We start from the raw sequence: 23,576 nt of genomic DNA, 5'->3' as shown, positions 1-23,576 counted from the left end.
ATCAAACATTAAATGAGGATAAAAAGGAGTAAGATAAAAGTGAGGAGGCTGGGAAGCAGATTATGAAGAGCTTTGAATTCTGCACAGAGGATTATATTTGATCCTGGAGGCAACAGGGAGACATGGAGTTGTTACTGAGTAGAGTGATGACATTGGTCAGCCCTTAGCTTTAAGAAGGTAACTGTGGAAGCTAAGTGAAGAAAGAACTTCAATGGGAAGAAGCTTATAGTAGGAAAACCAGAATATTTTTGAAATAGTCTAGGTATGAAATAATAAGGGCCTAAACCAGGGTGTAGCAGTGCTAGAAAAGAGAAGAAGGTATATATATGTCACAAAGATAAAATCAAAAGGAACTGACACTGATTGGAAATTGTGGAGGCAGAGGGGAAAAGACTATGACAACACTTATTTTGTAAGCCTGGGTGACTTGGGTACCGTGGAACTAGTTTGAGAAGTTTGGAAGATGCTAAAGTTTGGGTTGGTGATGGGGAGGTAACAAGTTCAGTTTTGGATATGCTGAATTCAAGATAGCCACGGTTCAATCCAATTCAATATATTCAATAGCAGTTAAAGATAATTAAACTGATGGTCAGCAGAGAGGTTAGGGATGGATAAATGGATGAAAGAATCATCAATATAGAGAAAAATGAAACTATAGGAGTTGATGGCATTACCCACTGAAATAGTATACAGAGAAAGAGAATAGGACCCAGGCACAGCCCCATGGGTAAACAGATATGCCTTGGAAAAAGATCCAGCAAGGAAAGAGAGAAACAGAAGTTGTGGGTTGTAATTGACAGGATGGTATAACTGACAACAATGATAGAGAAATTTGAGTGAGGGTCTTTTTAGGGAACAAAATTATTTTTTGAACATGCTGAGTATGAGATGCCTATGAGACATCCAGTATTATGAATCTGAGATTATACATAAATATATAGTATGGCCTACTATAGTAGGAGCCACAAAAAAGGCAAAGACCCCAAAGAAGGTCTCCAATACTTTAAAGAGAGACCACACAGGATGAGGAAGAAGACATGAATAGATTATAATCTCTATTGATAGAGGAGGTAACATATCTTTGAAATTATTGATTCACCTAAGTTTTAATAAAGAAAATTAATTAATTAATTTAATTGAGAAAATCAATTGATGAAAGTTATATAATATAGGAGGATTTAAGCAATGTAATAACTTATATTTATTTTAAAAATATAAAAACCTCTATTCAGTAGGGCCTTCTAAATAATATTAACAGCAATAGCTTCTACAGGTATAAAAATAATTTTGCTCCTTTTGTATTAATTCATTTTATATTGAGAATTCACTTATGAATTGAAAACACAGGAAATCTCATTTTTTTTTAGCTTGTAAATATGAATGAGGTCAAAATAAAGTCAGTTATTTTACTCAATTTTTTAATGTTCAGCATGTTGACCTGAATAAAATTAAATTAACCTCAGAGATTATCTTACATGACCTATTGCCAGAAATACAGTAAAGATACTACTAATATAAAAAACATAAAGATATAAAATAAAATTTTAGCAGCAAAGAGCAGAAGAGATATCAGACAACAGTTAACAGGGATGAAAGAATCATTAACTGAAATTGCTTTCTCCAAAGTTTGTAATGTCCTTTTATTTGCCATTTGACTTATGACCTCATCAGTTCCCATGAGATCAATTACCAAATGTCATCTGCATTTTTATGCAGTTAACAACCAGGTAAGTGTAAGCTCTGTGAGGACAGAGATTGATTTTTAAAAACTTTTCTGTGTATTCCCAATGGGTGGTGTCTGGTGGCACCTGGCAAGCACTTAAAAAATGCTTGCTCAATGATGAAATATCACTGGCCAGCCCTGCCTACTTTCAATCCAGGGTACATAATTCGGTCACATTAATTTTCTAAAAGGTAGGATGTATCATGTCATTACCTATGAAATGACAGTGATTTTGCTGTTTACTGTCTCTATTTATCCATGCTGTTTCTTTTTCCATAAGGAATGCCACTCTTCCTTTTTAGAAGATTACTTTGAAGTCAACTTAAGAGACCCTCTCAGAACAAGCTCTTAAAAGAACTGCACAAAAAACTTGAAATTTGGGACAAATCTCCCTCTGTCTCAAGAGCACAGCCCAAATTTAATATAAAATTAAAAATCAAAAAATACGCTGGGAAAATGAACAAAAACAACAACAAAAGAACCTGACCATAGAAAGTGACTATGATGACAGGGAATATCAAAACACAAACCCGGAAGACAACAATCAAATATGCTACATTCAAAAGATCAAAGAAAAATAAGAATTGGTTTAAAACTCAACAATAATTATTGGAAATTTTAAAAGGTTTTTTTAAAAAAATCATATAAAACAGGAAAAGCATAAATTGGGAAAAGAAATGAGTGATGCAAGAAAATCATAAAAAAAAGCTTGGAATATGATATTCCAGTGTAAAAAAAGAAGCAAGAATCATCTATTCAATAAAACTGAGCATAATCTTTCAAATAAAAAAAAAAAGGACATTCAATGAAACAGATGACTTTCAAGTATTCCTGAAGAAAAAAACAGAGGTGAACAGAATATGTGACTTTCAAATACAAGACCCAAGATAAACATCAAAAGGTAAATAGGAAAGAGAAAACATAAGTTATACAACGAGATTAAACTAGTTACATCCCTACATGGGAAAATGATACTTGTAACTCCTAAGAATTTTCTCAACTTTTAGGGTTTTCAGAAGTCAAAGCTATCAATAGTCATATGAAAAAATGCTCTAAATCACTATTGATGAAAACATCTTTGAAGTGCCAATAGGAGGTGACCCTATCAGCTTGGATAATATAACAGAAAAGGAAAATGACAAATGTTAGAGGGGATAGGAAAATTGAGACATTAATGTACAATTCACCACTATATTTAATCATTATGGAGAGCAATTTGGATCTATGTGTACAGGGTTATAAAATGATATATACTCTTTGATCCTGCAATACCACTTATCCCCAAAGGTCTGTATTCCCAAAAAATTAAAAAAGAAAAAGAATCAATATATTAAAAAATATTTATAGAAGCTCCTTTTGTAGTGGCACAGAATTGGAAACTGAGGGGATGCTTATCAATTGGGAAATGGCTGAATAAGTGGATGTATATGATTATGATGGAATACTATTATATTACTGTATAAGAATACTATATAATACTATATAAGAAATTAAATGGATACGCTCAGAGAAAATCTACAGACACATGAATAGATGCAAAATGACATGAGCAGAACCAGAAAAATATTAAACATAGTAGCACCAATATATTATGATAAACAATTGTGAATGACTTAGCTATTCTTAGAAATCTAATGAACTAAGACAATTCTGAGGACTCATGATGAAAAATGTTACCCACTTCCAGAGAAAGAAATGATGAAAACTGAATGGAGATCAAAACATTTATTTTTTCTTGTCCCTCCCCAAGGCGCCTGTTTTCTTAATTTTTTATATGATTATATAAGTATAACCTATATCAAATGGATTGCCTTCTTAATAAAAAGTTGGGGAGAAAGGGAGAAAATTTAGAAATCAAAATTTTAAAGCGCTGCTTGTAGTGGGGAAAAAATAAAATATTAAAGAGGGGGGAGAAATACCCAAGAAAAATGTTAATATATGTCAGATCTTATATATACATATTTATCTATATATCGCTATATTTATATATAATAATATATAATAATTATAAATATAAACTGAAGATATCTATATCTAATTTCCTCATCTGTAAAATGGAAAAATATCTTTAATATTTACAAGATTGCTATGAGAATAAAAGATGTATAAAGCATTTTGCAAACTATAAAGAGCCATATAAAAAGTCAATTATTTTCTTTTTATTCTCCTAGAATAATCTTGAATATTCAGTAGGATTGTTGATAAACTGTATTTCTAGTTGTGTAGAAGGAATAGTTGAAGGCAAAAGAAAGTCCAAAAGAAATGGAAAATCAACCAAATGACTGGAAAAATAAAGGTGATTTAAAAAAAAAAATAGAGAATAAAAAGAGTATTTGGCCAGAAGAGAAAAACAAAAGTTGCTTTAATTAATGTTTTTAAATACTATGTCAGAGACTAAGAAAATGTAAAATAACTGGCTGCTGTGTTTCCAATTAAGATTTGCTGAAAGATAAAAGTTAAATTAAACTCAATTCTTCAAATTTAACACTGGGATGGCTTTCTGAAGGCTACACATTATAATCTTTTTTTTCCTTAGAAGGCTTTAAAATAGAAATAGCTATCTCTCTATATAAAAATGGGGAGGATCCTTCAGCCAGCTATTAACTTTTAAACTTATTAAACTTCATTTTTTATTCTCCTTTGGCATTTTAAAAAAAAGTTATTTCCTACTCCGTTTAGTCTCTTTATCTGAATAAACTTTTGAAAAGCAAGTCAATTTATAGCTTTGTAATTATTGTGCTTACAACAAAATTTTTAAACTATTATTTACTTTTGAAATGTCTAAAATAAAATCTGACTGGATTCTTGAAAGGAAGTAGCCTTCATGATACTTATTTTTAAATAATATATTCTAAAGTATAAGTAAGCTATCTGAAGTTCTAAACTTTAATTTTTTTTTTTTACAATTTAACATTAAGCACATAAGAAGTAATAATATAATGTCCAACATAATCAACATTGATTAGTGTTATTTTTCAAATGATCTAATGGATTTTAGACTAGTTTTCTTGATTCAGTGTCTAGAAAAAAGTTTCCAGGCGGCTAAAATAAACAAAAGCCAATGAAAAAAAAAAGTGTGACCTTACATATTCAACTAATGTATAAAGAATCTATTGAGCTTAGATTTTTAAAAAAAATGTATTTTTCTTTGTATCTTTCAGTAGTATGTTTCTTTCCCTCACAAAAGTCATTACTTTCTCTTCCTTTTAACTTTCCCTTAACATGCAATTAAATTAACAAAACAAAAAGATATATATTATCTATATTAGTGGATATATATATATATATATATATATATATATATTACCTATAAACAAAAGTAAAACTAAAACAAAAGAGAATTGTCATAGGCCTCTTATAGCATGATTATTTGCATTTGAGAGGCAGAATATCTAGTTAGGGGAATGAGTGGGATCCTTGAGACAATATCCCTCCTACAGTCACAGAGTAAGGACATATAAATAAACTGGAACTCAGACTCTTTACTATATAAGCATATGCAACAAATATTTATTAGATATCAAGGCACTGTTAATTTGATGTCTTTAGTCGGCAGTATTTGATTGATTTGTAGATTTCTCTCTACTTCCTCACCTGACCGCCTTCTCCACATTTATTGCCAAGCGTCCCAATCCCACATAGTTACGATGCACACGTGAAGCTATGTCCCTCTGGAAATTGATGAAAAATCTGTGCCCAAAACTAAGCATTCCTATGGATTAGGCCAAAAAAGAATGTAATGGATATGAAACTGAAAAATTCATGTATTTACCTCGGGGAACAGCTTCATTAATTTCTAGGCAATACTTTGAAATCTACCATTTAAAAGCCACAATAACTTGTTTCTACTTAAAAGTGTTAATCAGAGCTATTTTTCCCGTTCTCAAATACCTGAGGTCCACCATAATCTGATGCCTAAAAGATGCTTGTCTTTCTTACCCCATCCAAGACTAATTTGCATTAGATACTACTAGCCCTGCTATAATTCAAGAAGCCCTTCCCTATCCCACCTCCTCCCCGCCTTTCTCAAGCAAACTGGAGAAATTCTTCTACATTTGTTACCTCCATTTCCTCTCATCTCTTCTAAATGTTCTGTGATTTGGTATCATATTTTATTACTCAATTGAAAATTCTATCTCCGAAGTCACCAATTATACCTTAATTGCTAAGTTATTTTCTCAATCATCCTCCTCCACTTTGTTATGGCACTTGGTAATATTGCTCACTTTTTCATCCTAGATACTCACTGGGTTTTCCGGGCCTTATTCTCTTGGTTCTCCTACTTGTCTGTTTCTTCTCAATTTCCTTTGCCTATCATCCATATCATCATACCTATCAACACTGGGGTGTACCAAGGCTCCATTATGGTTCCTCCTTTCTGACATCTTATTTTGCACACATTCCCCTTTGGCCCAGCCAAACTGACCAAGTTGCTATTCCCCATCATGCTTCATTCTTTCATCTCTTTCTGTACTAGCTGTTCCCCATGTCTGTAACATACTTCCTCTTCATCTCCACCTCTTGGAATGTCTGTTTCTTCAAGAGTCAACTCAAGTGTCATTTACTGAAGGAGGCCATTCTTTGTCTCCCATGCCCCTAATAATTTTTTCAAGGTTATCTTGTATTTTACTTGTATGCATTTTTTATACACATACACATATATGTGCAACTAAAGTTCTTTTAAAGCAGGGATTGTTTCTGCTCAGAATGCTAGGTGGTACATGGATGCTTACTAGCTGTGTGATGTTAGGTAACTCACTTAACTTGTCTGTCTCAGTTGCTTCATCTGTAAAATGGGGATAATAATAGCATCTATCTCTCTTCTATGTTGTCAGGATAAAATGCCTGAAAAGCTCTTCACAAACCTAGAGGGGTATATACATGCTATTATTATTTTCCTTTCAATTCTAAGTGCTTATCACAGTGTCTGACACATTAGGGATTTAATAAATATTAGTTGACTGATTCTCAAATTGGCTGGGTCTCCCATATATTAAATCAAATATCTTAATCAAATTCTTAAATTATATAACTAGGTAAGCATCCTTCAGTTCTGCGCTGTTGGGGGGGAGGAGATCATGTGGTAGTACATCTTCCTGCTTTGTTAAAGTGAGCAAAATCCTCAGATCATCTAGAACCCAGCTTCTTAAACTGTAGTTTGAGATTTCATAACTGAATATTAAAGGTGGGAGTGTCACAAAATTATGATATTTAGTAAGTGTTTTATTTGCATACCAGTTTTGCATACCTATATTCCCAAGGTCATGTAAAAATTTGTTGGCCAAAAAGAGGTGGTAAATGAAAAAAGTTTAGAATATTTGTGCAGTGATGTCGCTGTTGTTGTGGTGTTGCTTACAGCTGTCAATTCTTTTCTACTTCACATTTGTCCTGTCCTATTTTTTTTTCTTCTATGTACAACTATGTAGATCTTTCTATTTAGTAAAAACTCTGAAAATATTATTTAATTAAAATTGTCTCTTTTTCCAAACAGAATCTTTTGAGTAGGTAATGATACAATATCACATTCATTTTGTTTAATTTAATATAAGCAGAAAGGCAAAAAAAGTCAAAGCCGCCAGATTTCAAAAAGTATGTTTCTGTGATTCCAAATCAGGCAACAAGGTAAATTAGAAACAAGTGAGTCAGGGTAAAAAAGGAATTTAAAGGGAATTCAGGCAGCTGGCAAGAGTCTAATGTATGTATGAGACGAAGTTTTTGATGAAATTTTTTTTTTTTTTTGGGGGGGGGGGGGGTCTGGACTTCCAGAATTAAAGGTTAAGAGTCTTGTTCCGGCTAGCAGTGATAGAAAACTTTGTTCAATAAACCACTCACTAAATATAAATAAAATTTAATAACATATTGACTCCAATCACAAACTTAAAGCACATCTGAGCTTAGAAGTATTTGTATCATTCTTGACATTACATGCATGAAATCACAGAACAATTTAAATGAAAAGTTTGTTTATATTTAAAGTAGCCTAAATCAAAATGCACAAATTTAACAAAAATATTTTTAAAAGCTCAAAAATATACATTTTTAGATACAAAATTCCTGAATATAAATAGTATTTTGGTTAATTTAAGAAGACTCTCAATACAGTTTTTATTCAATAACAAAAATTATTCAAATGTCATATTTTATAATGAATAATATTAAAGCAAGGAATTATGCCCACCAATATTTATTGGTATGACTAATGTTTAAGTTAATCCAGCTGAAGTTCTAAGGTAATTACCTCAATGGCTTCACTTTGAGGAAGTTGTGAAATGCCATTTGTTTTACTTCATGACTACTTATTTAGGAAAAATTCTAATTGATATATACTCATTTGAAAAATTAATTCTATTTTTATAATTTCACAATGCTTAAACTGGTAATTCTTATAACCACTCAGTGTTGTAATCATATGGGAGCTCCCACACCCAGGAAAACATAGATTCTTGATGTAGTGCTATAAGATGTAAAACCCAAACTGGGAATCCACGCCCTAAGGCTTACTATTAAAATCAACTAAGAAATTTAGAAATTTCAGTTTCCCAAGGGCAGAGTACACTTCCAATATTTCTTTTGTTGAAGGGTTCCTAGCACACAAGGTTCACAGGATTTAGAAATGGAAAAGACCTTAGGGAACATTAGATAGCAGACATTTATTAAATGATTTCTGAATTGAATTGAAATTGAATATCTGAACCTGGATCCTCTGTCTTTAAATCAAGAATATCATGCCTACTGTGTCACATTGCACTTTCTGATGCCAGTAATATCTACAATGAAAAACAACCTTCTGATTATTATTATTGTTATTATTATTCTGGCCCTATTTTTAATTATTAGTTTTCAAAAAGGCCCCCATCAATGAAGCAGCAGTTTGTCACAAATATTCCAAACCCAAATGATCATGACATTCCAGACAAGCAAGCGTGGCTCTAGTCATGATACAATACAGATGTGAGTATGGGGATGGGGAAAGAAGAGGCATGGGGTAGAAATGGAATCATTACAATCACTGCTCATAGTTAAAACTACATCCAAAGCTAATATAATCATTACTGTCTACTGTTTCAGAATTCAGTTAAGATTTGGCATGAACCTTACTTAATTTTAGAAAAAAAATTTTTTTTTCCTAGTATAGACTTGTGATTTCACGGCTATATGGACCTCTTGGAAAAACAAAAACAGAAACCACTCTTTTGTTACGAATGCAGAGGACTACCTCTGAAAAATAGCTACTTTAGCGCGGAAAATATCAGTTATCTAAATTTTTAAGGACTTCTTTAAGTGCTTACCAGGAGAGCCAAGCCAAACAATTGATTTTTAAAATGTTTTCCTTCTCCCCTATATCAATAAACTAGATCTCAAGATGAAGGGTTTGGGAGGTGAGGAATATAAGTGATTGCATCCACTCGGACTGCAAACAGCTTGAGATAAGGGATGGTCTTTTGCCCTTCTTCATATTTTCAAAGCTTGGCACACAACCCTGCTTAACAATGATTGCCGACTTGCTGATCTGACTTAGCATATTATGTTAAAAATAACTATATAATATAGAAAATTGACTCTAATTTATAAAAAAAAATCAAGCCATTCTCCAATTGAAAAATGGTCAAAGGATATGAACAGACAATTCCCAGATGAAGAAATTGAAATTATTTCTAGTCATATGAAAAGATGCTCCAAGTCATTATTAATCAGAGAAATGCAAATTAAGACAACCCTAAGATACCACTACACACCTGTCAGATGGGCTAAGATGACAGGAAAAAATAATGATGATTGTTGGAGGGGATGCGGGAAAACTGGGACATTGATGCATTGTTGGTGGAGTTGTGAACGAATCCAACCATTCTGGAGAGTAGTTTGGAATTATGCCCAAAAAGTTATCAAACTGTGCATACCCTTTGATCCAGCAGTGTTACTACTGGGATTATATCCCAAAGAGATTATAAAAAAGGGAAAGGGACCTGTATGTGCACGAATGTTTGTGGCAGCCCTTTTTGTAGTGGCTAAAAACTGGAAACTGAGTGGATGTCCATTGGTTGGAGAATGGCTGAATAAATTGTGGTATATGAATATTATGGAATATTATTGTTCTGTAACAAATGACCAACAGGATGATTTCAGAAAGGCCTGGAGAGACTTACACGAACTGATGCTGAGTGAAATGAGCAGGACCAGGAGATCATTATATACTTCAACAACAATACTAGATGATGACCAGTTCTGATGGACCAGGCCCTCCTCAGCAACAAGATCAACCAAATCATTTCCAATGGAGCAGTAATGAACTGAACTAGCTATGCCCAGAGAAAGAACTCTGGGAGATGACTAAAAACCATTACATTGAATTCCCAATCCCTATATTTATGCCCACCTGCATTTTTGATTTCCTTCACAAGCTAATTGTACAATATTTCAGGGTCTGATTCTTTTTGTACGGCAAAATAACGTTTTGGTCATGTATACTTATTGTGTATCTAAGTTATATTTTAATGTACTTAACATCTACTGGTCATCCTGCCATCTAGGGGAGGGGGTGGGGGTAAGAGGTGAAAAATTGGAACAAGAGGTTTGGCAATTGTTAATGCTGTAAAGTTACCCATGCATATAACCTGTAAATAAAAGGCTATTAAATAAAATAAATAAACAAATAAATAAGTAATAAAAAAGAAAAAAAAAGAAAAAACAATAACTATATAAACAATGTACGTACATACACAAGTGAAAGCACTGAGCATGCATGTGTATATATGTATACTATATGACATACAGCCTACAAACATAAACATACACATATATTCAACACTCTCGACTGTATGTATAATATGCTTAAGTAGCATGTCTCCATAGGTAGATAACGCTCCCTTGTGTTTTTAAAAGGGCTTCACATACTGAGAGCAATCAGGTACTTGAACAAGACTTTCATGGATAACTTTAAAGCGGCAATCTTCAACACTTGCGCTCAGCACCCAAGCACTCACTGATACTGTTCGCCCTAGAATCAGGGAGTGTCAATTGAATATTGCCTTCAATTAAAACCAAAGCACGACAGGTGCGACCATCTCGAACCCAGCAGGCACCTAAGAGCAAGGGGCTGAGCTACAGAGCAAAGTGGCGAATGGGTTAAGGGGAAGAAGGTGTACGCATGTGGGAGGGGGGTAGAGGGATGTCTCCGTGCAGCAGGGGCAGAAGGCAGAGGCCACGCCCACCTAAGGCCGAGGGGTCACCTGGGAAGGTGGCTGGAGCCCAGGAGGATCAGTCGCGAGCGCTCCCAATTCCGCCGCCATCACCTGCCAGCAGCGCCGCCGCCACCTCGGCTACGGTCCGCATCCCGGAGCTCGCGTTCCGTTTCCGCGTATGTGTATACGTACGTGCGTATGCACGTGCATAGGACGTATGTACGTGCATAGTACGCATGCGTCCATATGCGCGCGAGCGCCATCCAGCCGGCAAAATCGAAAGCGCGAACCGCGCCGCTCCGGCCCATTGCCATGCCCACGGTTGGGGCCTCCCCGTTCGGGCTCCCTTCCCCCTCCCTTGGCCCCAGGGAGCGATCGGGGCTCGTTACCTCGACGCTGACACGCGCTGTGGGGGCTCCCTCTCCCGGTCGGGTGAGGGGCGAGGCGCGGCGGAGGGGGTCGCCCACGTAGCGGCAACTAGCCGGCCTCCGCTCCTTGCGGCGGGAAATGGCGTGGGAGGACGGGGAGCGCCGAGCGGCTCGAGCAGGCGCATCCTCCTGCTCGGCGCTCTCCTCCCTGACCCAACTTCTTGGTAACTGGGGAGGGGAAATCGTGGCCCCGAGCGCCGGCGTTTGGTCCCGCCTCCGCCGCGCCAGGGCCCTGCCTGGTCCCTCCGGGTCAGCTGGCCCCAACTCTGCCTCCCAGCACGGAAATGGCAAAGCGAGACGAGGAAGATGGCCCCCTAGATAGTACCAGAGGGTATTTGTGTTTAACTGAAAGGTTGTCAAAGGGTTTACAAGCCCTCGGATCATAGAGCTAGAGATTGATAATTGTAATTGCGAATATTTCTATGGCACTACTATGGGCCTTGTACCATTTACAGTTTTTACTTTATTATCAATTTTTTTCCTTGGTTCTCACCGAAATTTTCCATGATAGGTACTATTTTCTCCATTATAAGTGACCGGCCCAGAGTTAGACAACTAGTAAATAATCAGACTGGAATTGAACTCAAATCTTCCTGATTGTGCAATTTACAGTTTTTACTTTATTATCTCTTTTTTTCCTTGATTCTCACCGAAATTTTTGTGATAGGTACTTTTTTCTCCATTATAAGTGACTGGCCCAGAGTTAGACAACTAGTAAATAATCAGACTGGAATTGAACTCAAATCTTCCTGATTGTGCAATTTACAGTTTTTACTTTATTATCTCTTTTTTTCCTTGATTCTCACCGAAGTTTTCGATGATAGGTACGATTATCTCCATTATAAGTGACCGGCCCAGAGTTAGACAACTAGTAAATAATCAGACTGGAATTGAACTCAAATCTTCCTGATTGTACAATTTACAGTTTTTACTTTATTATCTCTTTTTTTCCTTGATTCTCACCGAAGTTTTCGATGATAGGTACTATTTTCTCCATTATAAGTGACAGGCCCAGAGTTAGACAACTAGTAAATAATCAGACTGGAATTGAACTCAAATTTTCTTGATTGTACAATTTGCAATTTTTACTTTATTATCTCTTTATTTTCCTTGATTCTCACCGAAATTTTCGTGATAGGTACTATTTTCTCCATTATAAGTGACCGGCCCAGAGTTAGACAACTAGTAAATAATCAGACTGGAATTGAACTCAAATCTTCCTGATTGTACAATTTACAATTTTTACTTTATTATCTCTTTTTTTCCTTGATTCTCACCGAAGTTTTCGATGATAGGTACTATTTTCTCCATTATAAGTGACTCGCCCAGAGTTAGACAACTAGTAAATAATCAGACTGGAATTGAACTCAAATCTTCCTGATTGTACAATTTACAATTTTTACTTTATTATCTCTTTTTTTCCTTGATTCTCACCGAAATTTTCCATGATAGGTACTATTTTCTCCATTATAAGTGACCGGCCCAGAGTTAGACAACTAGTAAATAATCAGACTGGAATTGAACTCAAATCTTCCTGATTGTACAATTTGCAATTTTTACTTTATTATCTCTTTTTTTTCCTTGATTCTCACCGAAATTTTCCATGATAGGTACTATTTTCTCCATTATAAGTGACCGGCCCAGAGTTAGACAACTAGTAAATAATCAGACTGGAATTGAACTCAAATCTTCCTGATTGTACAATTTACAATTTTTACTTTATTATCTCTTTTTTTCCTTGATTCTCACCGAAATTTTTGGTGATAGGTACTATTTTCTCCATTATAAGTGAGTGGCCAGAGTTAGACAACTAGTAGACTGAAATTGAACTCATATTTTCCTGATTCCAGGCCCAGCTCTATCTATTGCACCGCAGACTCCCAACTATCTCCTTTTTACAGAGGAGAAAACTGAGGTCCCAAAAAATTTAAATTGATTTGTCTAATATTCCAAAGGCAGTAAATGGGAACGTAGGAACTAGGTTCTGGGACTCTAACCCACTGCAATAGCCGGTATTGTCCGCTATTTTAGAAATAAGGCAAATGCCTCACAGAGGAATTAGAAGTTAGATTTGAATCCAAGGTTTTGTTTTTTGGTTTTTTTTTTTTCTAATGCACATTTCTTCTTACTGCAATATGCTTTCTCTAAGTAAAGATTGGATCACAGATCCAATAGTAATAGAGGGCCAATATTGGAGTCATAAAGATGTGAACTCAAGCAAATCATTGAACCTCTCAATGCCCCAAACAGGTCTTCAAGGTTACAGACTATTCTATCTGAAAGTTTTTTTTCTGATTATTTGGGGTTTGTTTATTTTTTAGATTTTTAAAAAAATGTTGCATTTTCACAATTACTTTTTTGTTTGCTAGCCACAAAATGCTGATGCAACTAATATGTAACATAGATTCAGTCTTTCTGATGTCTTTGCTTGGTATGGAGTGCTTTGTTTTTAAAGGATCTCCCAGGTAGCTCAGAGCAGCTACCTGTAAATTGTCACTGCAAATTTAAGACAAAGTTTGATTGCTCCCCTTCTCATCTGATCCCTCTTTGTATCTAGGAAACACAACTATATGCTTGCCCTTGGCTTGTGGTCCAGTAGACTGTTATTGCTCCTCAACCCTGTCAGCAACTTGGAAGATCCTATAGGTTTAAAGTAATAGAATTGTAGACTTGTCACTTGATCTGAGCCCTGCGACCTGTTTTCTCAACAGCTGGTGTTAGACTGGATTGGGGTCTGAATTTGCAACCTTTATTTGGGATGAGTGACCAATTTCTGCCTGCTTGAATTTCTCCTCTTTGTCCAGTGAGCTGGATCTGTTGGATGGGTGAACTGCTTCTGGTCCAGGAACAGTTTCAAGTCAGGCTAGTGCTCAAATTCAGATTTTCTTCTAAGTTACAGGGGAACTTCAACTTGGCTTTGGGCTTAAAGAACGAGCTGCTAGTTGACTCCTGTTTCTGCTCCTTTGATTAGAAAATGATTCACTGTGTTTTTTCCTTAGATTTTCCAATCACAGCTTAGTCTGGTGTTCTTAAATTTGTATTGAAATCATTATAGGGATGAATTTAGTTATAGTACTCCTTCCTACTAACCATTCTTAGCCATTCTTCTTACAAGTTGTATTTGAAAGATCTTTGCATAGAAATGCATCAGCCATAGGGATTTCTGTTGGCAGTAAGTCCCAAGACTATATATTTGCACCAAAAGAAGTCCTGTGTCAGATTTGGAGTTGCTAGTCCTTCATCTAATGATTGGTCTTATTGGATGTTACAAGTTGAGCATCATTTGGGAACTGTTTTATTTCCTTTATTTCCTTTTCCTGCTTTAGGACAGGCAACTACTGAGAAATGAAACATATATAATGCCTTTTCTGGAATTTCTTTTTCCAGGGAGCATTTTTATTCTGTATAGAAGTGAATTGTGAGGAGAAGAAGCCACAAGTGCGTAGTTGCACAGAAACAGAAACATCCATATGCTTGGGTGAAAAGATAATTTAACTGCTAATTGGTTGGCTGGTTGGTTGTTTTTCGTTCTTAAAGAGGATCAAAATGACATTAATTACTGTTATCTTTCAAAGTTTTCTTTTAAAATAATGCGGTCAGCTAACATGGTGAAGAAAAACCAGGAAGTTGCCTGAGACCTCCCCATTTTTCCTTGGGAACAATTCAGACCTCAGAAATAATTCTGTAGTAATAGAATCCACAAAAAGACAGAGTAAAAAAAAAATTCCAACCAAGATAATTGGGAAGAATTTCAGTAATGGTGTGTCTCATTGGGTAAGAGGAGAATAGAAGCTAGTAGATATGCTTTCTGGACAAGCCAGTGGGAGACTTAGCCACAGCACAGATCAGTAACCAAGGCCATTAGGTCCCAGCTCAGCAGGCTAATGGCACAAAATGCCAGTTGTGATGCCTCTAGACCCAGTGCAGCAGGCAAATTGTAAGCCTTGAAATCCCAGCCCAACAGATGTGACAAGGCTGGACCACCGCAGCAGAGTGAGCACTAGTCAGGGATCACACCTCTGGTTCCTAGCAAAAATAAAAGCTTGGTACAATTTCTCTAATGCTTTAGGAACAGAACTCAACTTCAAAAGTTACAGAATAGGCTAAAATATGAGCAAATAACAGAAAAGAGGGCTGACCATATGTGGAGTACAGGTAGTTCCCTGGAGGGCCTTGGGGTCAGTCAGAGTCAGGATAAATTAAAAGTCCTTGGTCTTTAGGGGGAGAAGTGAAGGAGACAGACAAACCGCCATGAGGATAGCCAATGATGTATCCTGGATTCTCCAGTCCAAAATTACCAACTTCTCTCCTCCTTATCCTGCCACAAAGTGACTCTGGCCTTTCTCACCCCACTCTCTATTCCTTGCCTATGATTATCTTAGCCAAACATTCAGCCAGTATCAACTGTGACAAGAGCATATGCTAATAGAATCATTGTCTCATATCAAATAGATAATTAACCTTAAGTGCTCTGTTGTCTGATTCAAGTACACCTATTCAGACATTCAGCCCTCTACAACCATAGAAAAGTACTACAAAGGAGGAGCGATCCAAATACAAACTCACAAGAGGACAATAAGGTAAAGGAGAGGGTGCAAAACTTTAAAAGGGAATATGGATTAGACTCAAGCCAAAAAACCTTCTCAGAAGAAATTAAGACAGATTTAAATAATAAAATAAGAGAGGTTAAAAAAAAATGGGAAAATATATGAAAGGTATGCAAGAGAGAGACGAAAGCTTTGAAAAGGAAGGACAATAATTGACTGTGGAAAACAATTCTTTAAAAAATACATTTGGCCAAATGGAAAAGAAGGTACAACAGCTAACAAACAAAAAAAAATGAGTCTTTAAAAATTTAAATCGACCCAGTGAAATCTAATGACTCTTTGAGACATCAGAAATCACATGAACAAACCAAAAGAATGAAGAAGAAAATGTAATTTAACTCATTGAAAAAACAACTGATTTGAAAAATAAATTTTATATCTCTAAATGCTTACATGAATAAAATAAAGAACTGATCAATGAAATGAGTGCAACTAAAAAAGCTAGAAAAGGAACAAATTTTGAATTCCTATTTAAATATCAAATTAGAAAGTCTGAAAATCAAAGAGATTAATAAAATTGAAAATAAAATTATTGAATGAATAAAAAGAAAAGCTGGTTTTGTGAAAAATAAAACTCAATAAAATGTATAAAATTTTAGTTAATTTCATTTTAAAAAAGAGAACCAACTTACCAGTAACAAAAATGAAATGAGTTTTCTAGTCATATAAAAAAATGCTCTAAATCTAGGGCGGAGCCAAGATGGCGGAGAAGACACACGCGACTTTCTAAGCTCTTCTCTTACCCTCTTTATCAATATTATATCGAGCCTCAAAAAATAGTCTTGACTGCATAATGTAAAGTATAAGAAGAAGAACAACTCACCGGTCAAGAAAACTGCATCCCAAAAGGTGGTTCCGGGGCCAGGGAGATCAGAGACTGGGAGAGAAACTAGGTTCCGGAGAGTCTCAAACGAGGAGGCGATCTCAGCACAAGCCAGCAAAGCCCCAACCCGCAGAAAGGTTTTCCTTGGGGCAGTTGTGATCCACGGCAGGAGGATCGCAGCCGGTTAGCCAATCTGCGAGTGGGGAGCCTCGGCTGTAGCCATCAGATTTCTCCAGGCCGATTTGCATCAGGCAGACGCCTACAGAGTTTGTGCTGGCGCATTCGGCAGCTAAACTCACAGTCCCAAAGAGGCGTCTGGGGCGTGACACTTTCACCATTAGTCCAGCCTAGGGCAACGATAATCCACCAGCCCTACTAAAAGTTTGATAGCTAGCCATGCAACCACTCCTGTTGGGGAAGGGAAAACTCACCCAGAGCACTCCCATACCTCAGAGCCAGAAATCTGTTTACATCTTTCCCTGCCTGCAGAGAAGCTTGGAACCCCTTCCAGGAGACCACCCTAAAGGCTTTAAAACTGAATAAAAAAGATGAAAAGAACAATCCAGCTTCTTATGCAGAAAAGAGCAGTGAGCAAACCTGAAGAGACCCAAACAGCAAAATGCACTCCAGACTGTCTCCTTACATAATGCTCCTGCACAGTAGAGACCATTTAAAAGTCTCAAAAGAGGTCAGAAGATAAATGGGAAAGGAAAGAGAAGCTCTTCAACGAGAGCAACAACTTCCTGAAATAAATTGAAAAAGTTAAAAATGTCGCCAGGAAGCAGGGAAACAAAATGGTGACATTGGAAAATCCAAAAATCCTAGGAAAGCAAGAATGGAATTGAAAACAAAGAATCACTACAGAAAGTAGGCATCGCTGAACTTTGAAAGCAAAAACACGCAGAAAGTACGCATCCTGATGATTGCAAAATGAAATACATCTCCGCTACAAAAAAAAGATTAGTGAAATGGAAAAATCCTAGACCAAAACAATACATCAAAACCAACTGACAGGTATAAACAGAAAGAATAAAAAAGATGAAAGAAAAATCCACACTTCTTCAAAAATTAGAACTGAACAAACTTGAAACTAATGATTCATTGAGACAGCAAGAACTCAGTCACAACAACAAAAATGACAAACTGGAAAAACCAAGAATTTTCTACTTCAAAACGACAGACTTGAAGAAATAGGATCTAGGAGAGAAATCTTAGAGGCATTATGACTTCTGAAAACTAGATGAAAAAGAGCCTAGATACTATTTCCACAAGGAAACATCAAAGAGAACTGCCCAGATGTAATAGAATCAGAAGGAAAATAGGCATTGAAAGAAATTCATCAAACACCTCTGGAGAAGAAAACCCTAAAATAAAAACCCCAAGGAATATTGTGAGCCAAATTCAATCCACAGATTAAGGAAAAACTTTACAAGCAGCCAAAAAAAACATTTAAAATACCGAGGTGCCACAATAAGAAGAATCACCCAAAAAGCATCTGAGCTGCCTCTTACAATTAAAGCTGAAAGAAGGCCTGAAACTATGATATCCTGAAAGGCACAAGAACTCTGATGCAGCAAACAAGAATAAAACTGACACCAGCTAAGTTGATCATTTTCCTTCCAGGGAAGAATGATATTAATGAAATCAAATGAGATTCCATTTGTTTCTTGAAGAAAACCAGAACTAAACAAAAATTTAGATACTCCCAAGAATAGAACCCAAGAGATGCAGAAAAAGGTTGAAAAAATAACCTTTGAAGAAACATAATGTGTTTCTGTGGGATATACAAAAAGAATACTGTATAATTTGAAAATTGTACAGCAATAACATTAAAAAGGGAAGTGACATGGAAAAGGGATGATGGCAGACAAGTGGAAGGAGAGGATAAAAAGAGGGGAAACCATATCAAGCCACAAAGATGGATCCAAGGAAAACTTACTCATCTGAGTGGAATTTAGAGGGAGAGGAACATTTGTGAAAATGAATCTTTACCTACAATCAGAAGTTCAGGACTCAAAAGAAAAAGTACAACTTGACATTTGTTTGTAGAGAAAAATCTCACTTTAAAATTGTGGGAGATGGAAAAGGAAAATAAAAAGAGTAATAGGAAGGAAGGGAAAGACTCAAACAGGGGGGAGGGAGGGATTAAAAGAGGATAAGCATCGTGATTCAAGAGGGGTACATGAAGTTTAACAAGGGGATTTAGAGAGGTTGGGGAGGCAAGAATATGTAAAGCACAATCTGGGGTTATTAGATGGCTAGGAACACGATTTAGTACATTCTAACTGAAATGTAATGGGATGAATCTCCCCCATTAAAGAGGGAAAGGAAAGATAGCAGATGCTGGATCAAAACGGAGGTCATGAACCCTACAATATAAGTTGTATCTACAAGAAACACAATTTAAAGCAGGGGATGCATGAGTAAAAGTAAAAGGCTGGAGCAAAATCAGTTATGTTCAGGTGAAGTCAAAAAGCAGGAGCCATCCTTATCTCAGATCTAAGCAAAGTGAAAAATTGATCTAATCAAAAGAGATAAGGAAGGAACTACATCCTGCTAAAGGGTAATAACAACGAAGCAATATCAATATTAAACATATGATGCACAAGTGAAAGTATGGACCAACTTCCTAAAGGAGAAGTTAAGAGAGTTCTGCAAGAAGAAAATAGACAACAAAAACTGTAATGTAGGAAGATCTCAACCTTGCACCTAGAAGTTAGACAACCAAACCACAAACAAATAAGAAAGAATTAAAGAAGTAAATAGAAATATTCAGAAGAAATTAGGTATGATCTTTGAAAAATTGAATGAGATAGAAGGAATATACTACTTCTTAGCAGTTCATGGAACTCTAGTTCAAAAATTGACCAAATTAGACATAAAAGACTAAATTAAATGCAAGAAAGCAGAAATAGTAAATAGCTGATCTTTCAGATCATGAATGCAATAAAGAAAACTACGTTCAACAAAAAGTTAGTGGAAGACCAAAAGTAATTGAAACTTAGAATAATTATCTTAAATAAATGATTAGGTGAAGCAGCAAATTATTTTAGATAGCAATTAATAATTTCACCAAAAAAAGATAATAGACAATGATTGAGACATCATACCAAAATTTGAATGGGATGTCAGCCATAAGGGTAAATAAGAGGGAATTTTATATCCTTAGAGGCTTACTTGAAATAAACAAACAGAAAAAGATTAATGAATTTGGCTTTGACAACTATAAAAAAACTAAAAAAGACCAAATTAAAACCCCCAATCAAATACTAAATTGAAATTTAAAATTAAAAGGAGAAATTAAAATATTGAAAGTAAAAAAACTATTGAACTAATTAATAAACTAAGAGTTGGTTCTATGAAAAGCCAATAAAATAGATAAGCCTTTGGTAAATCTGATTAGAAAAAGGAGGGAGGAAAATGAAATTAGTAGCCTTAAAAATGAAAAATGGAGAACTTTCCACCAATGAAGAGGAAATTAGAGAAATAATAAGGAGTTATTTTGCTCAACTTTATGCCAATAAATTTGATAACCTAAGTGAAATGGATGACTACCTCCAAAAATACAGATTCTAGACTAATAGAGAGAAGAAGAATTATTTGAATAGTCCCATTTCAGAAAAAGAAATCAGAATCAGGCAATTAAACAACTCCCTAAGAAAAATCCCCAGGACCAGATGGATTTATATGTGAATTTTACCAAACATTTAAAGAAACAATTGGCCCCAATGCTAATAAATTATTTGATAAAATAGGGAATGAAGGAGTCCTACCAAATTCCTTTCATGACATAGACATGGTACTGATACCTAAACCAGGTAGGCTGAAAACAGAGAAAGAAAATTATAGACCAATCTCCCTAATCGAATATTGATGCTAAAATCTTAAAAAGATATTAGCAAAAAGACTACAGAAAATCATCTCCAAGATAATACACTATGATCAAGTAGGATTTATACCAGGAATGCAGGGTGTTCAATATTAGAAAACTATCAATATAATTGGCCATGTTAATAACCAAATTTAATAAAACCATATGATCATCCTAATAGATGCAGAAAAAGCATTTGATAAAATCCAACATCCATTCCTATTAAAAAACACTGAGAGTATAGGAATAAATGGACTTTTCCCTTAAAATAATCAGCAGCATCTATTTAAAACCATCAGTAGCATCATATGTAATGGAGACAAACTCAACCATTCCTAATAAGATCTGAGGAAACAAGGTGCCTACTATCACCATTACTATTTAATATTGTATTAGAAACGCTAGCTATAGCAATAAGAGCTGAGAGAGAGATTAAAGGAATAAGAATAGCAAATGAGGAAGCCAAATTATCACTCTTGCTGATGACATGATGGTATACTTTAGAGAATCCCAGAGATTCTGCTAAAAAGTTATTAGAAATAATCCACAACTTTAGCAAAGTTGCTTGGTTATAAAATAAACCCACATAAGTCATCAGCATTCTTATATATCACTAACAAAATCCAAACACTCAGAGTTACAAAGAGAAATTCCATTTAAAGTAACTCACTGATAATATAAAATATTTAGGAATCTATCTGCCAAGGGAAGATCAGAAACTTTATGAGCAAAATTACAGACCACTTGTCACACTAAATTAAGTCTGATCTAACCAATTGAAAATATTAAATGCTCTTGGATAGGGCGAGCAAATATAATAAAGATGACAATATTACCTAAACTAATCTATTTATTTAGTGCTATACCAATCAGACCCCTAAAAACCATTTTAATGACCTAGAAAAATAACAACAAAGTTCATATGGAAAACAAAAGGTCAAGAATTTCAAGGAATTAATGAAAAAAATCAAATGATGGTGGCTTAGCTGTACCAGATCTAAAAATTATATTATAGAGCAGCAGTTACCAAAACCATTTGGCATTGGCTAAGGAATAGATTAGTTGATCAGTGGAATAGATTGTCCAAGGGATAAAACAGTCAACAAATATAGCAACCTAGTCTTTGACAAACCCAAAGATCCCAGCTTTTGGATAAGAACTTACTGTTTGATAAAAATTGCTGGAAAATTGAAACTAATATGGCAGAAACTAGGTCATTGATCCATACTTAACGTCCAGACACCAAGATAAGGTCAAAATGGGTTCATGACCCAGGCATAAAGAATGAAATTATTAATAAATTAGAGGAACATAGGATAGTTTACCTCCTCAGACCTGTGGAAGGGAAGGTCTTCATGACCAAAGCAGAACTAGAGAGATCATTACTGATCACAAAATAGAAAATTTCTGATTATACTAAACTGAAAAGTTTTTGTACAAACAAAACTAATGCAGACAAGATTAGAAGGGAAGCAATAAACTGGGAAAATATTTTACAGTCAAAGGTCTCTGATAAAGGCCTCATTTCCAAAATATATAGAGAATTAACTCTAATTTATAAAAAATCAAGCCATTCTCCAATCTGAAAAATGGTCAAAGGATATGAACAGACAATTCCTCAGATGAAGAAATTGAAACTATTTCTAGTCATATGAAAAGATGCTCCAAGTCATTATTAATCAGAGAAATGCAAATTAAGACAACTCTAAGATACTGATCTACATACCCTGTCAGATTGGCTAAGATGACAGGAAAAATAATGATGATTGTTGGAGGGGATGTGGGAAAACTGGGACATTGATTCATTGTTGGTGGAGTTGTGAACGAATCCAACCATTTTGAGAGTAGTTTGGAACTATGCTCAAAAAGTTATCAAACCTGCATACCCTTTGATCCAGCAGTGTTACTACTGGGATTATATCCCAAAGAGATTATAAAGAAGGGAAAGGGACCTGTATGTGCATCGAATGTTTGTGGCAGCCCTTTTGTAGTGGTTAGAAACTGAAACCTGAATGGATGTCCATCAGTTGAGAATGGCTGAATAAATTATGGTATATGAAAATTATGGAATATTACTGTTCCTGTAAGAAATGACCAACAGGATGATTTCAGAAAGGCCTGAGAGACTTATACGAACTGATACTGAGTGAAATGAGCAGGACCAGGAGATCATTATATACTTCAACAATATTAGTATATGATGACCAGTTCTGATGGATCAGGCCATCCTCAGCAACGAGATCAACCAAATCATTTCTAATGGAGCAGTAATGAACTGAACTAGCTATACCCAGAAAAAGAACTCTGGGAGATGACTAAAACCATTACATTGAATTCTAATCCCTATATTTATGCACATAACCTGCATTTTTGATTTCTTCACAAGCTAATTGTACAATAATTCAGAGTCTGATTCTTTTTGTACAGCAAAATAATGTTTTGAAGTCATGTATACTTATTGTGTATCTAAGTTATATTTTAATATATTTAACATCCACTGGTCATCCCCATTTAGGGAGGTGGGGGTAAGAGGTGAAAAATTGGAACAAGAGGTTTGGCAATTGTTAATGCTGTAAAGTTACCCATGTATATATCCTGTAAATAAAAGGCTATTAAATAAAAAAAAAAAATGCTCTAAATCACTAATGGTCAGAGAAAAGCAGATTAAGACAACACTAAGGTATCACATTACACCTCTTAGATTGGCCAAGATGACAGAAAAAGATAATGATGAATGTTGGAGGACATGTGGGAAAACTGGGCCACTGCTACGTTTTTGGTGGAGTTATGAACTGATCCAGCCATTCTGGAGAGCAATATGGAACTATGCCCAAAGGGCTATCAAACCCTACATACCCTTTGATCCAGTAGTGTCTCTATTGGGTCTGTATCCCAAAGAGACTATAAAAAAGGGAAAAGGATCCACATGTGCAAAAATATTTTTA

The 23,576-nt window shown here is 35.4% G+C and overlaps 1 protein-coding gene across 7 annotated transcripts in view; it reads right to left on the bottom strand.

Annotated features, from left to right (window-relative positions):
* Positions 1 to 11,370, bottom strand: part of SLC35B3 (solute carrier family 35 member B3) — a 50,408-nt gene extending 39,038 nt beyond the window's left edge. For 5 of the 7 annotated variants that reach the window (XR_004231024.1, XM_023496347.2, XM_023496348.2 and 2 more), the window contains exon 1: positions 10,951 to 11,083. Coding sequence is in view for 4 of the 7 variants with exons in the window: in XM_023496347.2 (XP_023352115.1) it covers positions 10,951 to 11,010 (60 nt within the window). In the remaining 3 variants the exon portion in view is untranslated. Of the gene's footprint in view, positions 1 to 10,932; positions 11,084 to 11,291 lie in introns of those variants that run through there. The other 2 variants (XM_012541660.3, XM_012541658.3) reach the window with 2 other exon arrangements.
* Positions 11,371 to 23,576: the final 12,206 nt, after the last annotated feature.

This window comes from Sarcophilus harrisii, chromosome 1 (assembly GCF_902635505.1).
Source record: "Sarcophilus harrisii chromosome 1, mSarHar1.11, whole genome shotgun sequence".
Classification (NCBI taxonomy): Eukaryota; Metazoa; Chordata; class Mammalia; order Dasyuromorphia; family Dasyuridae; genus Sarcophilus; species Sarcophilus harrisii.
The sequence above is the reverse complement of the archived record's forward strand: the minus strand, read 5'-3'. Positions and strand labels throughout refer to the sequence as shown.